The sequence below is a fragment of the Loxodonta africana genome, chromosome 14 (genome assembly GCF_030014295.1).
Source record: "Loxodonta africana isolate mLoxAfr1 chromosome 14, mLoxAfr1.hap2, whole genome shotgun sequence".
Classification (NCBI taxonomy): domain Eukaryota; kingdom Metazoa; phylum Chordata; class Mammalia; order Proboscidea; family Elephantidae; genus Loxodonta; species Loxodonta africana.
Window position 1 is genome coordinate 70,199,960 of NC_087355.1, and position 12,163 is coordinate 70,212,122.

General features: G+C 39.1%; 1 protein-coding gene across 2 annotated transcripts in view; it reads left to right on the plus strand.

Annotated features, from left to right (window-relative positions):
* The window catches only part of COL14A1 (collagen type XIV alpha 1 chain), a 224,322-nt gene that overhangs the window by 96,033 nt on the left and 116,126 nt on the right, over positions 1–12,163 (plus strand). For both annotated transcript variants that reach the window (XM_064268015.1, XM_064268016.1), the window contains exons 15-19: positions 991–1,117; positions 2,326–2,465; positions 3,088–3,220; positions 4,935–4,994; positions 6,748–6,899. In XM_064268015.1, the coding sequence (XP_064124085.1) occupies positions 991–1,117; positions 2,326–2,465; positions 3,088–3,220; positions 4,935–4,994; positions 6,748–6,899 (612 nt within the window). The remainder of the gene's footprint in view (positions 1–990; positions 1,118–2,325; positions 2,466–3,087; positions 3,221–4,934; positions 4,995–6,747; positions 6,900–12,163) is intronic.

A 12,163-nucleotide genomic window follows, 5' to 3' on the forward strand; every position in this document is an offset into this window, starting at 1 on the left:
TTCAAGTTAACCACTGCTGTGTAACCCACCCCTCAAAACGTAATAGCTTCAAGTTAATAACCCATGATTATGCAACTTAGGCAGGCTCATCAGGGATAGCCTGTCTCTGTTACACTGGTGTCAGCTGGGGTGACTGGCATTTATCAGAGCTAGAACTTCCAAGATGACTTCATTCCCATGTCTGATACCTCAGCTAGAGGCTGGAAAGGGCAGGGTTGGCTGGGCCTCTCTCCAGCAGAGTGGCTCAGTGTCCCAAAAGGGTGAGAATGGAAGTTCTTCAGTTCTTCAGGGTTGGCACTGTTTTTTGACCTGAAGTTGGTTTCTTAGAAATGCAGATGGGATCTCTGGGCTGGCCCTTATTTTGGATGAGCCCTTTCTTATCTCTTTTAAAATGGTTCTTTGGTGCCTCTACTTTCGTTTTTATTTACTTATTCTATTCATTCAAGAAAATATTTCTTGAGTGCCTAATTCACCATACAGGGGTGAATTAGCTAAATGATGTCTTTTGCTCTCAAGGAATGTACACTCTATTCAGGAGATAGGCCAAGCAGGCAAAGAAGTAAACTAATTGTGGGTTGTGATAGATGCTAGGGAGGAAACAAACAAGTGGCAGAGCTGCAGAATAACTTTATCGAGGAGGAAAGAGAAACCCCCTCTGAGGAGGTAGAGTTTTAGCACAGTCCTGACAGACGAGAAAGAGCTAATTTTGAAAAGACCTAGGGAAAGTGGGTCCTAGACAGAATGAACAGCATGTACAAATGCTGCTGAGATGGGAAATACGTGGACCTGACCTTGTGGCTGTGAGAGTGTGGCAGAGTCACAGGGCATGCCCAGGTTGTGCAAGGCCAAGAGTTGACTAGTTTATAACTGAAGGATTTTTTTTTCTTCAGTACTTATAGCTTTCCTGCAAGCCAAGTGAGATAGACAGTAATAAAATGATTTCTGTTTCCACCCATCAAATATAGCTAATATGTCTTCTCGCTTTTGCAGGTTGAAGTTGATTCTATTACTACATTTCCTCTGAAAGGCTTGACACCCCTTACAGATTATAACGTTGCCATATTCTCCATGTATGATGAAGGACAGTCGGAGCCTCTGACTGGAATTTTTACCACAGGTAAGCCTCATTATGGTTCTGAGAGATTTCCAGGAATAACTGTATAGGAGCCAGAATGTGGACTGGTTAGACTATAGAGAATAATATATTTTAATGGAGACTAAAATATTAACAATATAGAAATTTCTAAATTCTAAAATTAAGTATAAGGTTTGAATATATTTTCTCTTTCTGTATGTACCCAGTAATGGCCCAGTAAATGTAAAACTGTTTTGCCTATTGGTTGTAATAATTCTATTGTTTGCTTTCCAGACTTATCACTGGTGGCACTTGAAAACTAATCTAGTACTATATTGAGGAGATGAGAAAGTAATTTGGAGAGAGATGAGAAAGAAGCTGGAATGAGAAATAATGTTCACAGAAAAAATTCAGGAACTTCTAATTGGAATTCTCATGGAGTCCTGTCAAAGAGTTTTAAAATCAATCCCCAATTTCAGATAATAAAAATCAGTGATGTGATTATTCATTTTGGGTGTGATTGGATGTTAGGCTTTTTATTGTACATCCCTGAAGTGTTACCCGTTGCCATTGAGTTGATTCCGACTCATAGCAATGCTGTATGACAGAGTAGAACTGCCCCATAAGGTTTCTAAGGCTGTAATCTTTATGGAAGCAAACTGCCACATCTTTCTCCTGCGGAGCTGCTGGTGGATTCGCACTGCTGACCTTTCAGTTAGCAGTCAAGCACTTAACCACTGCACCACCAGGGAATACTGGAAGATCTGATACGTTATACTTAGCTTCTGACAACAGCCATATGTGCAAGTTAAAAGGATAAACGTTCTTCTCTAATAGTTATTACCAGGGAGTGATTTAGGCACTAAAATGAATGAAGACAAAAGGGGACGTTTTTCTGTCTTTTAGAGTACCATTTTGTGAATTTCCTCTGAAAATTAATGAATATAATACACCTACTTTCCATAATTAAGCTAAAAGAGCCAAATAGAGAATCTAAGAATTCTGGACATTATTGAGAAACTTTTAAAAATCTGTTATTTCCATGGTTTTCCTCATTTATGCTGTTGGTAAATGCTGGAAATGGAAAGCCACAGTGGACAGATCAACATTGCTTTTACTTCTTCCATGTGCTTTCCTGACGCAAAAAAAAGTTCCTCAGTCTGCTTTCCATAAGGCTCCTGGGAGCTGCTTGAGTTTTGGCTATCTTGCCTTCTCATTCCCCTACCAAAATCATCTTGGTTGGCTTACAGAGGACGTTCCAGCCCAACAATACTTGGAAATTGATGAGGTGACGACAGACAGTTTTAGAGTGACCTGGCATCCCCTGTCGGTTGATGAAGGGCAACACAAGTTGATGTGGATTCCAGTCTACGGTGGGAACACTGAAGAGGTAAGTTGTCTGAAATACTGAAAACAAATTGGAGCATTTATCTGGACTTGAACACATACTTCTGCGGTTGAGTTAGTCTCCACTTTAAAATAGGTTGGAAATCCTGGAAGTGATTAATATCTGCGTGGCATGGAGATTTTATAATGTCAAATCATATTGTTTTTCTACAATTAAAATGCATTGTTTAAGGGCTCAAGTTATGTCTTACATATCTTCAGATTCTCTAGCTTTCATAAATGACATTTAATAAAACTTCAAAATCCCACTTTTTAAATATTAATGTTTTCTTTATTGAGGCAATTGAAAGGAATAAAGCCTCTGGTTTGACTTTAAAACTGAATTCATCAGCCCCAGGGTTATTTATGCTTCATTATTCCTTCCTTTTGTTCCTCCCCCCCCCCCCCCCGCCTACCTTCTGTTTGGTGGCTTCTGCATATTTTTTAAATTTTCATTATGATAAAATATATATAACAAAACTTGCCATTTCACCCATTTTTACATGTTCAAGTCAGTGACGTTAATTATGTTTGCAATTAGAATAACCGTCACCCCTGCCTTTATAACTTTCTTCCTCCCGTGTTATTCAAGTAAGCCTAGTTACTAAACACCAGATATTTTTCAGGTTGTCCTACAAGAAGACCAAGACTCATATGTTATTGAAGGCTTAGAGCCTGGCACTGAATATGAAGTTTCATTGTTGGCTGTACTTGATGATGGAAGTGAGAGTGAGGTGGTAACTGCTGTCGGGACTACGCGTAAGTCCTGGTCTGACTAAAAAGGTCTGACTAAAAAGAGAGACTTAAATAGATCCCACCATCCGTCTGGTCCCCATCAGTCTTATTCCTGGCTACAGAACTATAGATTTCTCCTTGTCCTCCAGAAGTCTTCATATAACTCCATCTTCAGTGAAATTTACTTATGAAGCATCTTAGCATCCTAGACTATTGTCAACATGAAGGCAGGGACCATATCTGTCTTGTTTACCATTATATTCCCAGCGGTCAGTCAGAACAGTACTTGGTGCTTTTTAACTGTATAATAAATACTTCCTGGATGGGTGAATGATAGATGAAATAATTTATAAATAAATGAGCAACCAAACCTGGGGCTAATATGTCCAAGAGTGTCTAGAATTTTGTAAGTTTATCTTGGTTCCAGGAATTTTGTACAAAATTCACTCACTGATTCATCCATCTCTTTATTTTTTTGATATGGGGTATTATACACATAATAAATTATCTTAGATTAGCTTCCCTGGAATCAGCTTCTGAGACAGCAGATTGCATCTACAAAGTTTATTGGAGAGTGTAGTCAGAAGATACATCTGTAAGGGAATGAATGGCAGGATGGAGCATAAGGAGAAGTGGACCACTAATGTGGCTGCAAGGGAGGCTTCAGCTAATCTGATTAGAAGCTCTGGAGCAGGGCTGGTCCTTTGCATCCCCACATCCCCAGTCATTGGAGATGGGCAGCCTCCTGACAGAGCCTGTGACTTTGGGCAAAGCAATTCCCAGTGAGGGACACAGCTGTGAGCCATTGGCAGCCAGTGTTCAGGTCAGCCCTGAAGAGGAGATCTGGGTGGAGCACACACATCCGTAAACGCTCAGCATTCCCCCAGATGCTCAGGCTGGATTCAAGAAATAGATTTATTTCTTGCCTGAGCTTGTCCTCTTTAGTAGCCTCTTTTTTTTCTTTGGGAGACATTTCACAACTTAAAACTTGGTCTACCGAGGAAGAAGAATTTAGTTGCTGTCCAGTTGACCCTGACTCGTGGTGAACCCATGTGTGTTAGAGTAGAACTATGTATGCTCCACATGTTTTTTAATGGCTGCTTTTTTGGAAGTAGGTCACCAGGCCTTTATTTCAAGGTGCCTCTGGGTGGACTCCACCAACTTTTCAGTTAGCAGCCGAGCACATTAACTGGTACCATCACTAGCAACTTCACTTGGTCTACAGCACTGTTTAGTTTCCTTTAATTATCATGGTTATGCCCCTATTTCAAAGTAACTGGGAGGTTTCATATTTTTGTAGGTGTAATTTAAATGTTTATATGAAGTTTGCTGTCTTTGAGTTTCAGTTTCTTTATCTGTAGAATAGATAATGTTTGCCTTACTTATACCTCCCTTCTTAAGTTTTCCCAACATAGACAAGTTTGTTGTGAGAACCAAGTGAGCTGATATAGATGAAATTTTCTTTGAAAACAACAAAATGCTGTAACCTACTGCCATCAAATCAATTCCAACTCATAGTTACCCTAGAGGACAGAGTAGAACTTCCCCATAGAGTTTCCAATGCTGTAAATCTTTTTGAAAGCAGACTGCTACATCATTCTCCCATGGAGCGGCTGGTGAGTCCAAACCACTGACCTTTCAGTTAGCAGCCGAGTGCTTTAACTACCGTGCCACTCTGCTATACACAAATGTATAGTGTTATCATTATAGAATTTTAAGAAATGAACATTTTTTTCAGTTGACAGTTTTTGGACAGAACCAGCCACGACCATACCACCTACCACACCTGTGACTGCAGGTAAGGACAAAGGGGAACCCATTTGCCTGTAAGAAATGTTTGCTTTGAACACAATTATTGTTATTTCAGTTTTATTTATTTTACATTATTGGTTAGGAAAAGAGATACTCCTTCCTTCCTTCCCTGGCATGCCAGTTTACATTTCACTCCTCTCAGAATCTCTCCACATTTTCTTTACCCCTAAATGCCAATCAATTTTCTAGCCCACTAATCTCACTATTAGATCCCTGTAGCTTTTCCATGTTTGTCTTGGATTCCCTTTTAACCTTTTCAAGAATGTGAGCATAGCAAACTCCCAGGGCCATTGTCCTCCTCAGTGACTTCTGGTGATCTCTGTTGAGAATTATTAATGTCCTGGTTTCCTTGCATTTGGTAGGTAACTAAGATTTGGCTGGTATATACTTCCTACATTGGCTATTTCCTCTCTCAGCTTATCTTTCCCTCTAATAAATTTCTAAAGTCATGTAAGAGTTGTCTAGGTAAAACACAAGTCTGAGAATTTCATTTATTTTCCTTCTTAAAACCTTCTGCTCTCCATTACCCATCCATCCCTACCCCCCTCCCTCCATTCATCCATTCCTCCCTCCATCCATCCATTCCTCCCTCCATCCATCCATTCCTCCCTCCATCCATCCATTCCTCCCTCCTTCCATCCGTTCCTCCATCCATCCATTCCTCCATCCATCCATCCATCTATCCTCCATCCATCTATCCATTCGCTGTTTGATTGATCTTTATTGTGCTCTTTATGTGCCTCAAAGTCTCATAACATCCAAGACCTCTCATGACTGAATTCTAGCTTACCTCCCTGGCCTCAGCCTTATTTCCTATGCTTCTCCATTTCTTTTTGCCATCTAGAACTCTTAACCTGGAATGTGAGAAGTTCTCCCCTCTTCCCACTGCCTGGCTGGTCCTTCCCCAAATTTTGCTTGGTAAATGTCAATCTCCTACCTCCTCTGTGACATTTTTACTGTTTTTGTCAAGAGGTAATCACTCTGTATCTCCAAGATAACACAGACTGACATACAGTGAAAACTCAATGAATGTTTTCTGAATGAATGAATGAAGAGAAGGAAGGGCCAGTGGAGATAGACAGAATGAAAAGAAGTTATGGCAGGAGGGAGAGGTTAAATTGGGACAAATGAGAGGGCAGGTACCTGGGAAATGAGAATGAATGTGCCAGAGAACACAGGTGAAGCTGTTTGAATGAATGTCAGAGAAAGGATAATACCCATGTGGGCTGAATGGATAGAGGCAGCTATGGTGAAAGGCTTGTGCTTTGAGTGACTAGTGTTTAAATAGAAATGGTGGGACATGTGGATGGGATGTGTGTTGGATGCTGGATCACACATTGAGGCTGACCAGATTTGGCCCTCCATTTCCATTACTCCAACAGAGTACTAGGGTGAAGCTCTCATGTACTTTCTCCCTTTTGGTCTCCATGGGCTAGTTTCCTATGTCCAAGGGCCCCTTCCCAGTTTTTCTCAGTAGTGTATACACACAGTTGATAATTTTGAGGACTCCACAGGACACCTTGTAAGTATGTCTTAAACCCATTTCTGTTTGCTATTAGGAGGTATCATGGCTTCCCATTAACCACTAAAGCAGATTCGTTTTTGCTTTATGTGAGTCTACTTGATGGAGAAAAGGCCATTGAATGATACTTGTTGCTGTGTCCACAGATAGGTCCCATGGCTCATTTTGGAATATGATGGGTTAAAATTTCTTTAATCCTTGGTTGTGTTTATTTTAGTTTTCCGGACAGGAATCAGAAACCTGGTTGTAGATGATGAAACCTCTTCTAGCCTGCGGGTAAAATGGGACATTTCAGACAGCAGTGTGCAGCAGTTCAGGGTGACCTATCTGACTGCTCAAGGGGACCCTGCAGAAGAAGTGGTAGGAACGGTCAGTATAAATACAGCTGACTGGAAACTCCACGGAGTTGTGTGACTAACAGAGCTAACAAGGCTATCTTTGGAGGTCAATGTAAGCTTTACCACTGATTTCTTAGTCCCTCTACCATCTCCAGAAACTAATGTTCCTGGTTAATCCGAACTTCACTACTGGTTTCTTGGTGACCTTTCTATCTCCAAAACTTTCTCCATACCTTACGGCTTCAAGTTGATAAAGCTTCTGCACCTGGTCCCCAGCCTTGCTTCTGCTGCCTTGACTTCCTGTCAGAGCCCCAAATTTAGATCATAAAAAGTTCATTATACACATGTGTGTATGTGTGTAAATCAGATGCTGTCGAGTCCCCTCCAATGCACAGTGACCCGTATGTGTCAGAGGAGGACTGTGCTCCATAGGGTTTTTCAGTGGCTGATTTTTTGGAACTAGATCATCAGACCTTTCCAGGCACCTCTGGATAGACTTGAACCTCCAACCTTTTACACAGCAGCCAAGTATGTTAACCATTTGTACCACCTAGACTCCATACATTTATACAAATTTTTTAAACCCTTGGAAATCTGATAAAAAGTTTTTGAGCAAAGCACACATGAATGGTAGTATTTTTGTACTTCAAGTGCTCCTAATTAAATGCCATCTATTTGTATTTGTTAATAGTTAATTATAAGGAATAGTTATATTTTTCACTGACATCAACTCATGCTATGCAAATTTATTGTCACTTCTAGTTTATTTTTAATCGCAAGTGTCTCCCCTCAAGGGTTTTGATTTTTACATGTTGAGTTGTCTTTGTTTATCTATATTTCTTTCTCTAGATGGTAAACTTGGCATACTTCTAATCATACCCTTCCTGTGTTTTCTTAATTTTCAACATACCATTCATTTTTTAGTCTGGAACCCAAAAATGGTTTTGTAGATAGACATGTTTCTAGTCAGACAAGTTTACTTCAGTTTGCATTAAAAAAATTTTTTTTTTCTTGTCACGAAATATGCTTTATTTTGCTTCATTAATTGTGTACCTTACCCTCTGCTGCATAATTTTTGACCATTCTAGAAAATAAGTCTCCAACATTCACTATTGCCCAAGGGTACCATTATTATCCTTCAGAGGATAATGTTCTTATTCACAAAGCCTTTTTTAGAAATAATTTTTTTGAAATAATTATTTTTATTATATGGTCATGTAGGCAGTTATCTGACCCAAAACTTTTTCAGGCAAGTACTTCACTTCAAGCTGACTCAGGAAATGTTAGAAAACACAGCGATAGCATGGAGAATATAGCCACACCCACTGTGAATAACCAGAAGGTCCCCAGATTTGGCCTAGGAGTACTTTTGAGAAGTTAATGGACACAAACGAAATAGGCTAAGTTATAAATTCACTTGAACCATATATTTCAAGTGATAGGCAAGTTTAAAAAAAATGTTAAAATTGTGTTTAGGAATGGTAATTAAAGATATAATTTGGAGGTTTTATTTCACTGTTATGGTCCTTGTATTGCAATTTTGTTCTCAAAAGTGAAACCCATGAAAATTCTCCAGGGCTAGCTAGAGTTTTTGTTTGTTTGTTTTGTTTTTACTTTTTCCAAGAAACACATTCAGTTTCTTGGTGAATTATTCTTGCTAATTTGGAAAGAGTAACAATTTAATCTCATGCAGGCACTTGTAAACTGTGCAAGGTAAAATAGTGATAATATTTACTTTGGGTTGTCTCTAGGTAATTTTCTCTTTGCTAGTTTCTTTCAGTTTCCACTGCTTATTTTTGAAGCACATGGATACCAGATGAAAGAAAATAGATCAAAAGTTTTAACCACACATGTGCCCCGGTTAAACAAACTTAATAAAAACAAAAAAAATACTAATAAGTTTGGTGATAAATATTTGCTGTGCAGAAGTACTGTCATTATGGTAAAAACTGTGAAAGCTGAAACCTGTGTTTCAGAGAAAGAAACTCAAATATTTCACACTGAATAGAGAGCTGTAGAAAAGAGGTGCCTATGCCCTGTCAAAAGCAGAAAGTTTGTGAGACCTGGTAAAACAAGGCGGTCCTGTCGAGTTTTGGCTTTCAGAGGGTTCACTGTATTATTAGTTTTTGCTGTACTGAAGGAAGCACTGTAGAAATCTTTAAATATCAAGATCCTTTATTGAATTTCAATTTAATTGGATTTGTACACACTTGATATACATGCATCTTTTCAGGGACTCATCTGAGGATAAATGAAGAATTTGTATCTCCGTTTTATGAAGGGTTACTGCTATACAAATGCAATGTATTATTACTGGACACAAAAAGTGGGGCAAATCTAAATTTAGGCTCTAGAAACAAGGTAGGACAGGCAGTTACAGACTATGTCAGAGTCCAAGGTCTAAATTCCCACTGACCAAATGGATATCTTAAAATGATGATGGGTGGCAAGGGTAAGCAGATGGCCAAAACATATTATAAAAGTGAGAAATGAAAAACGCCTGGATAAGAAAAGTCATTCTCTCACCACCTTTCCAATCTTGCCTTGACTATAAAAGCTAATTTAAATGAGGAAGGGATAAAATAGAACATTGAAGTTGGAGAATAATGCATGTAAAAAAAAAAAAAAAAACCAAAGCTCAGCTTTAATATGTATAAAACAAGGTGAATTTAATTTACTTTTCCAGTTGAGATAGGTGAAGTATGAATATATTTAAGAATAATAAAAATCAAACATTTCCAATAAAAAACTTTTGACCTCTTAGGAAAACCACCTGTCAGATGTTTCATAAGCATTGACTTTCACCTCTGCTCTGACATATGAAGGTGTGCCAATGACATTGCCCCAAATTTTGTTCCCATAGAAGAAAGCTCTCACATTTATTTGGTTTGTGAAGGGCTAGTTAAGATTCCAGAGTTCTCTAGAGCCTAGATGTCAAAATTCATAACCATGGCCTGAATTCTGTGTTGCAATACATTTTCTAGAAAAAGCTTACTCAAAGTGTGACTCAGTTTCCTACAAAATAGATACAGAGATTAAGCTTTTAGAAATATTTATAGCAATTTGACATTGCTGTGATATCCACGCACATGATCACTTTTCTAGCAATTCGTTTTATAGTATTTTATAAAAATATTGGGCTGCAGTGGTTTGGAATTAGAACAGCAACAACAGCACCCGGTTATCTACCGCAGATAATTTGAGAAACACTGTCTAGAAAGCAGAACCTTATATGGAATGAGATTTATTTAATGAGATGTAAGGAACCCGCTTTCTATTGCAGGGAAGAGTTTTTCATTTAATGAGGTGTAGGGAATCCTTTTTCTATTTCAGGGAACAGCTTTCTGGATGTGGTCCAGGCTACTCTGAAGAGCTTGGAGTGATAATGGAGCCAGACATGGAGTTGCATTTCTGCAAAAAAATTTTAAAAATTCACTGCTTAGATTTGCATCCCATTTAACTATGAACATCTTTTATAGAATTGTTTTATAGACAAACCCACCATCTGCTGTGGCTTGCAACATCTGTTTTGAATAGGAACGCATCTTTGCCCTGCTTTGTGCATAAGAGCAGAGACCAGGCAGGAGGAACATTGAAAATCTACAGAGGAGGTTTACGGTTTACTCTTGGGAATGAGTATCATTAGGGTGAAAAGGTTCAAGCAATAGTCATGTGGAGTAGAGTGAGGTGGTTAAAGCAAACCCCAGAGCCAGATCCCTGAGATTTCAATCTGACTCCTTTACTCAGTAAGTTGTGTGGGCCTCTGTTTTCCCATGTGTAAAATGAGCCTCTTTATCTCTCTCAGTAAAACGAGGGTAATGATATTCCTTACCTCAAAAAGTTGTGGTGGAGTTGAAATGAATAACTGTATTCAAATGCTCAGAGCATCACCTGGCACATAGTAATTACTGGATAAGTGGTGACTGTTATCAACCAGAGTAACGTCTTTCTGGAAAGCTAAATAAGCCCTTCAGAATAGTCACACTGCTTTTCAGTGTTCCATAGTCTAAATTTTTTTTTTTTCTAAATGTTATTTTGTCATTGTTCTTGAGAATATACACAGCAAAACATACCCCAGTTCAACAGTTTCTGCATGTGGCATTCAGTGACATTGATTACATTCTTTGAATTTGTTTACAACCATTCTCACCCTCTTTTTCTAAGTTGTTCTTCCCTCATTAACATAAACTCACTGCCCCCTGAGGTTCCTATTTAATCTTTTGAGTTGCTGTTGTCCATTTGATCCCATATAGATAGTTCTTTTTTGGGTTTAAAAGAATATAATGCTCAAGGCAGGCCTTTTTTTTTTTTTTTTTTTCAGTTAAGCTAAACTATTGTTCAGTTTTAAGATGACTTCAGAGGATATTTTTGGTTTAAGGTTTAAAGATTATCTCAGGGCAATAGTTTCAGGGGTTCATCCACCCTCCATGGTTTCAGAAAGTCTGAAGTGCGTGAGAATTTGAAATTCTGTTCTGCATTTCCACCTCTTTGATGAGGATTCTTCTATGGAATCTTTGATCAAAATGTTCAGTAGTGGTAGCCGGGCACCAATCCGATCCTTCTGGCCTCATGGCAAAGGAGGCAGTTGTTCATAGAGGCAGTTAGCTACACATGCCATTGACTCCTCCTATTCCTAACTCTGCTTCTTTTGTTGCTCCAGGTGCATAGAGACCAATTGTTGTGCCTAGGATGGAGCCCTGGTGGCACAGTGGTTAAGAGCTATGACTGTTAACCAAAAGATTGGCAGTTCAAATCTACCAGCTGCTCCTCGGAAACCCTATGGGGCAGTTCTATTGTGTCCTATATGGCCGCTCTGAGTTGGAATAGACTTGATGGCAATGGGTTGGTTGGTTGGGTGGCTACTTAAAAACTCTTAAGACCTCAGGCCCTACACAATGAACTTGGAGGTGGAACAGAAGCGCTGAACACATTATTAGACCAATTAACTGGGATGTCACATGAAACCATGACCTTAAACCTCCAAACCAAGGAGCCAAATCCCGTGCTTGAGGTGTTTGGTTGTACATAAGCAGCCTCAGCAGCTACTCTTTTTTTTTTTGTCATAAATATGTCTATCACACAACCTTTGTCAATTCTACTTTTTGACAGCAGTTACAATAATCAGCTTGCAATACCCTTAATGTGATTTTTCCATCACTGTTAGCCTCTCCCGCCACTCCACAATCTAAATTTGATTGGTTCCAAGGCCAAGTATTTCTCAGTTTGAGAGATGGCCTTACTTAAGAGACATCAACATGGGTGGTTTGCTAGACAGACAGCTTGGTAGGATCTCTG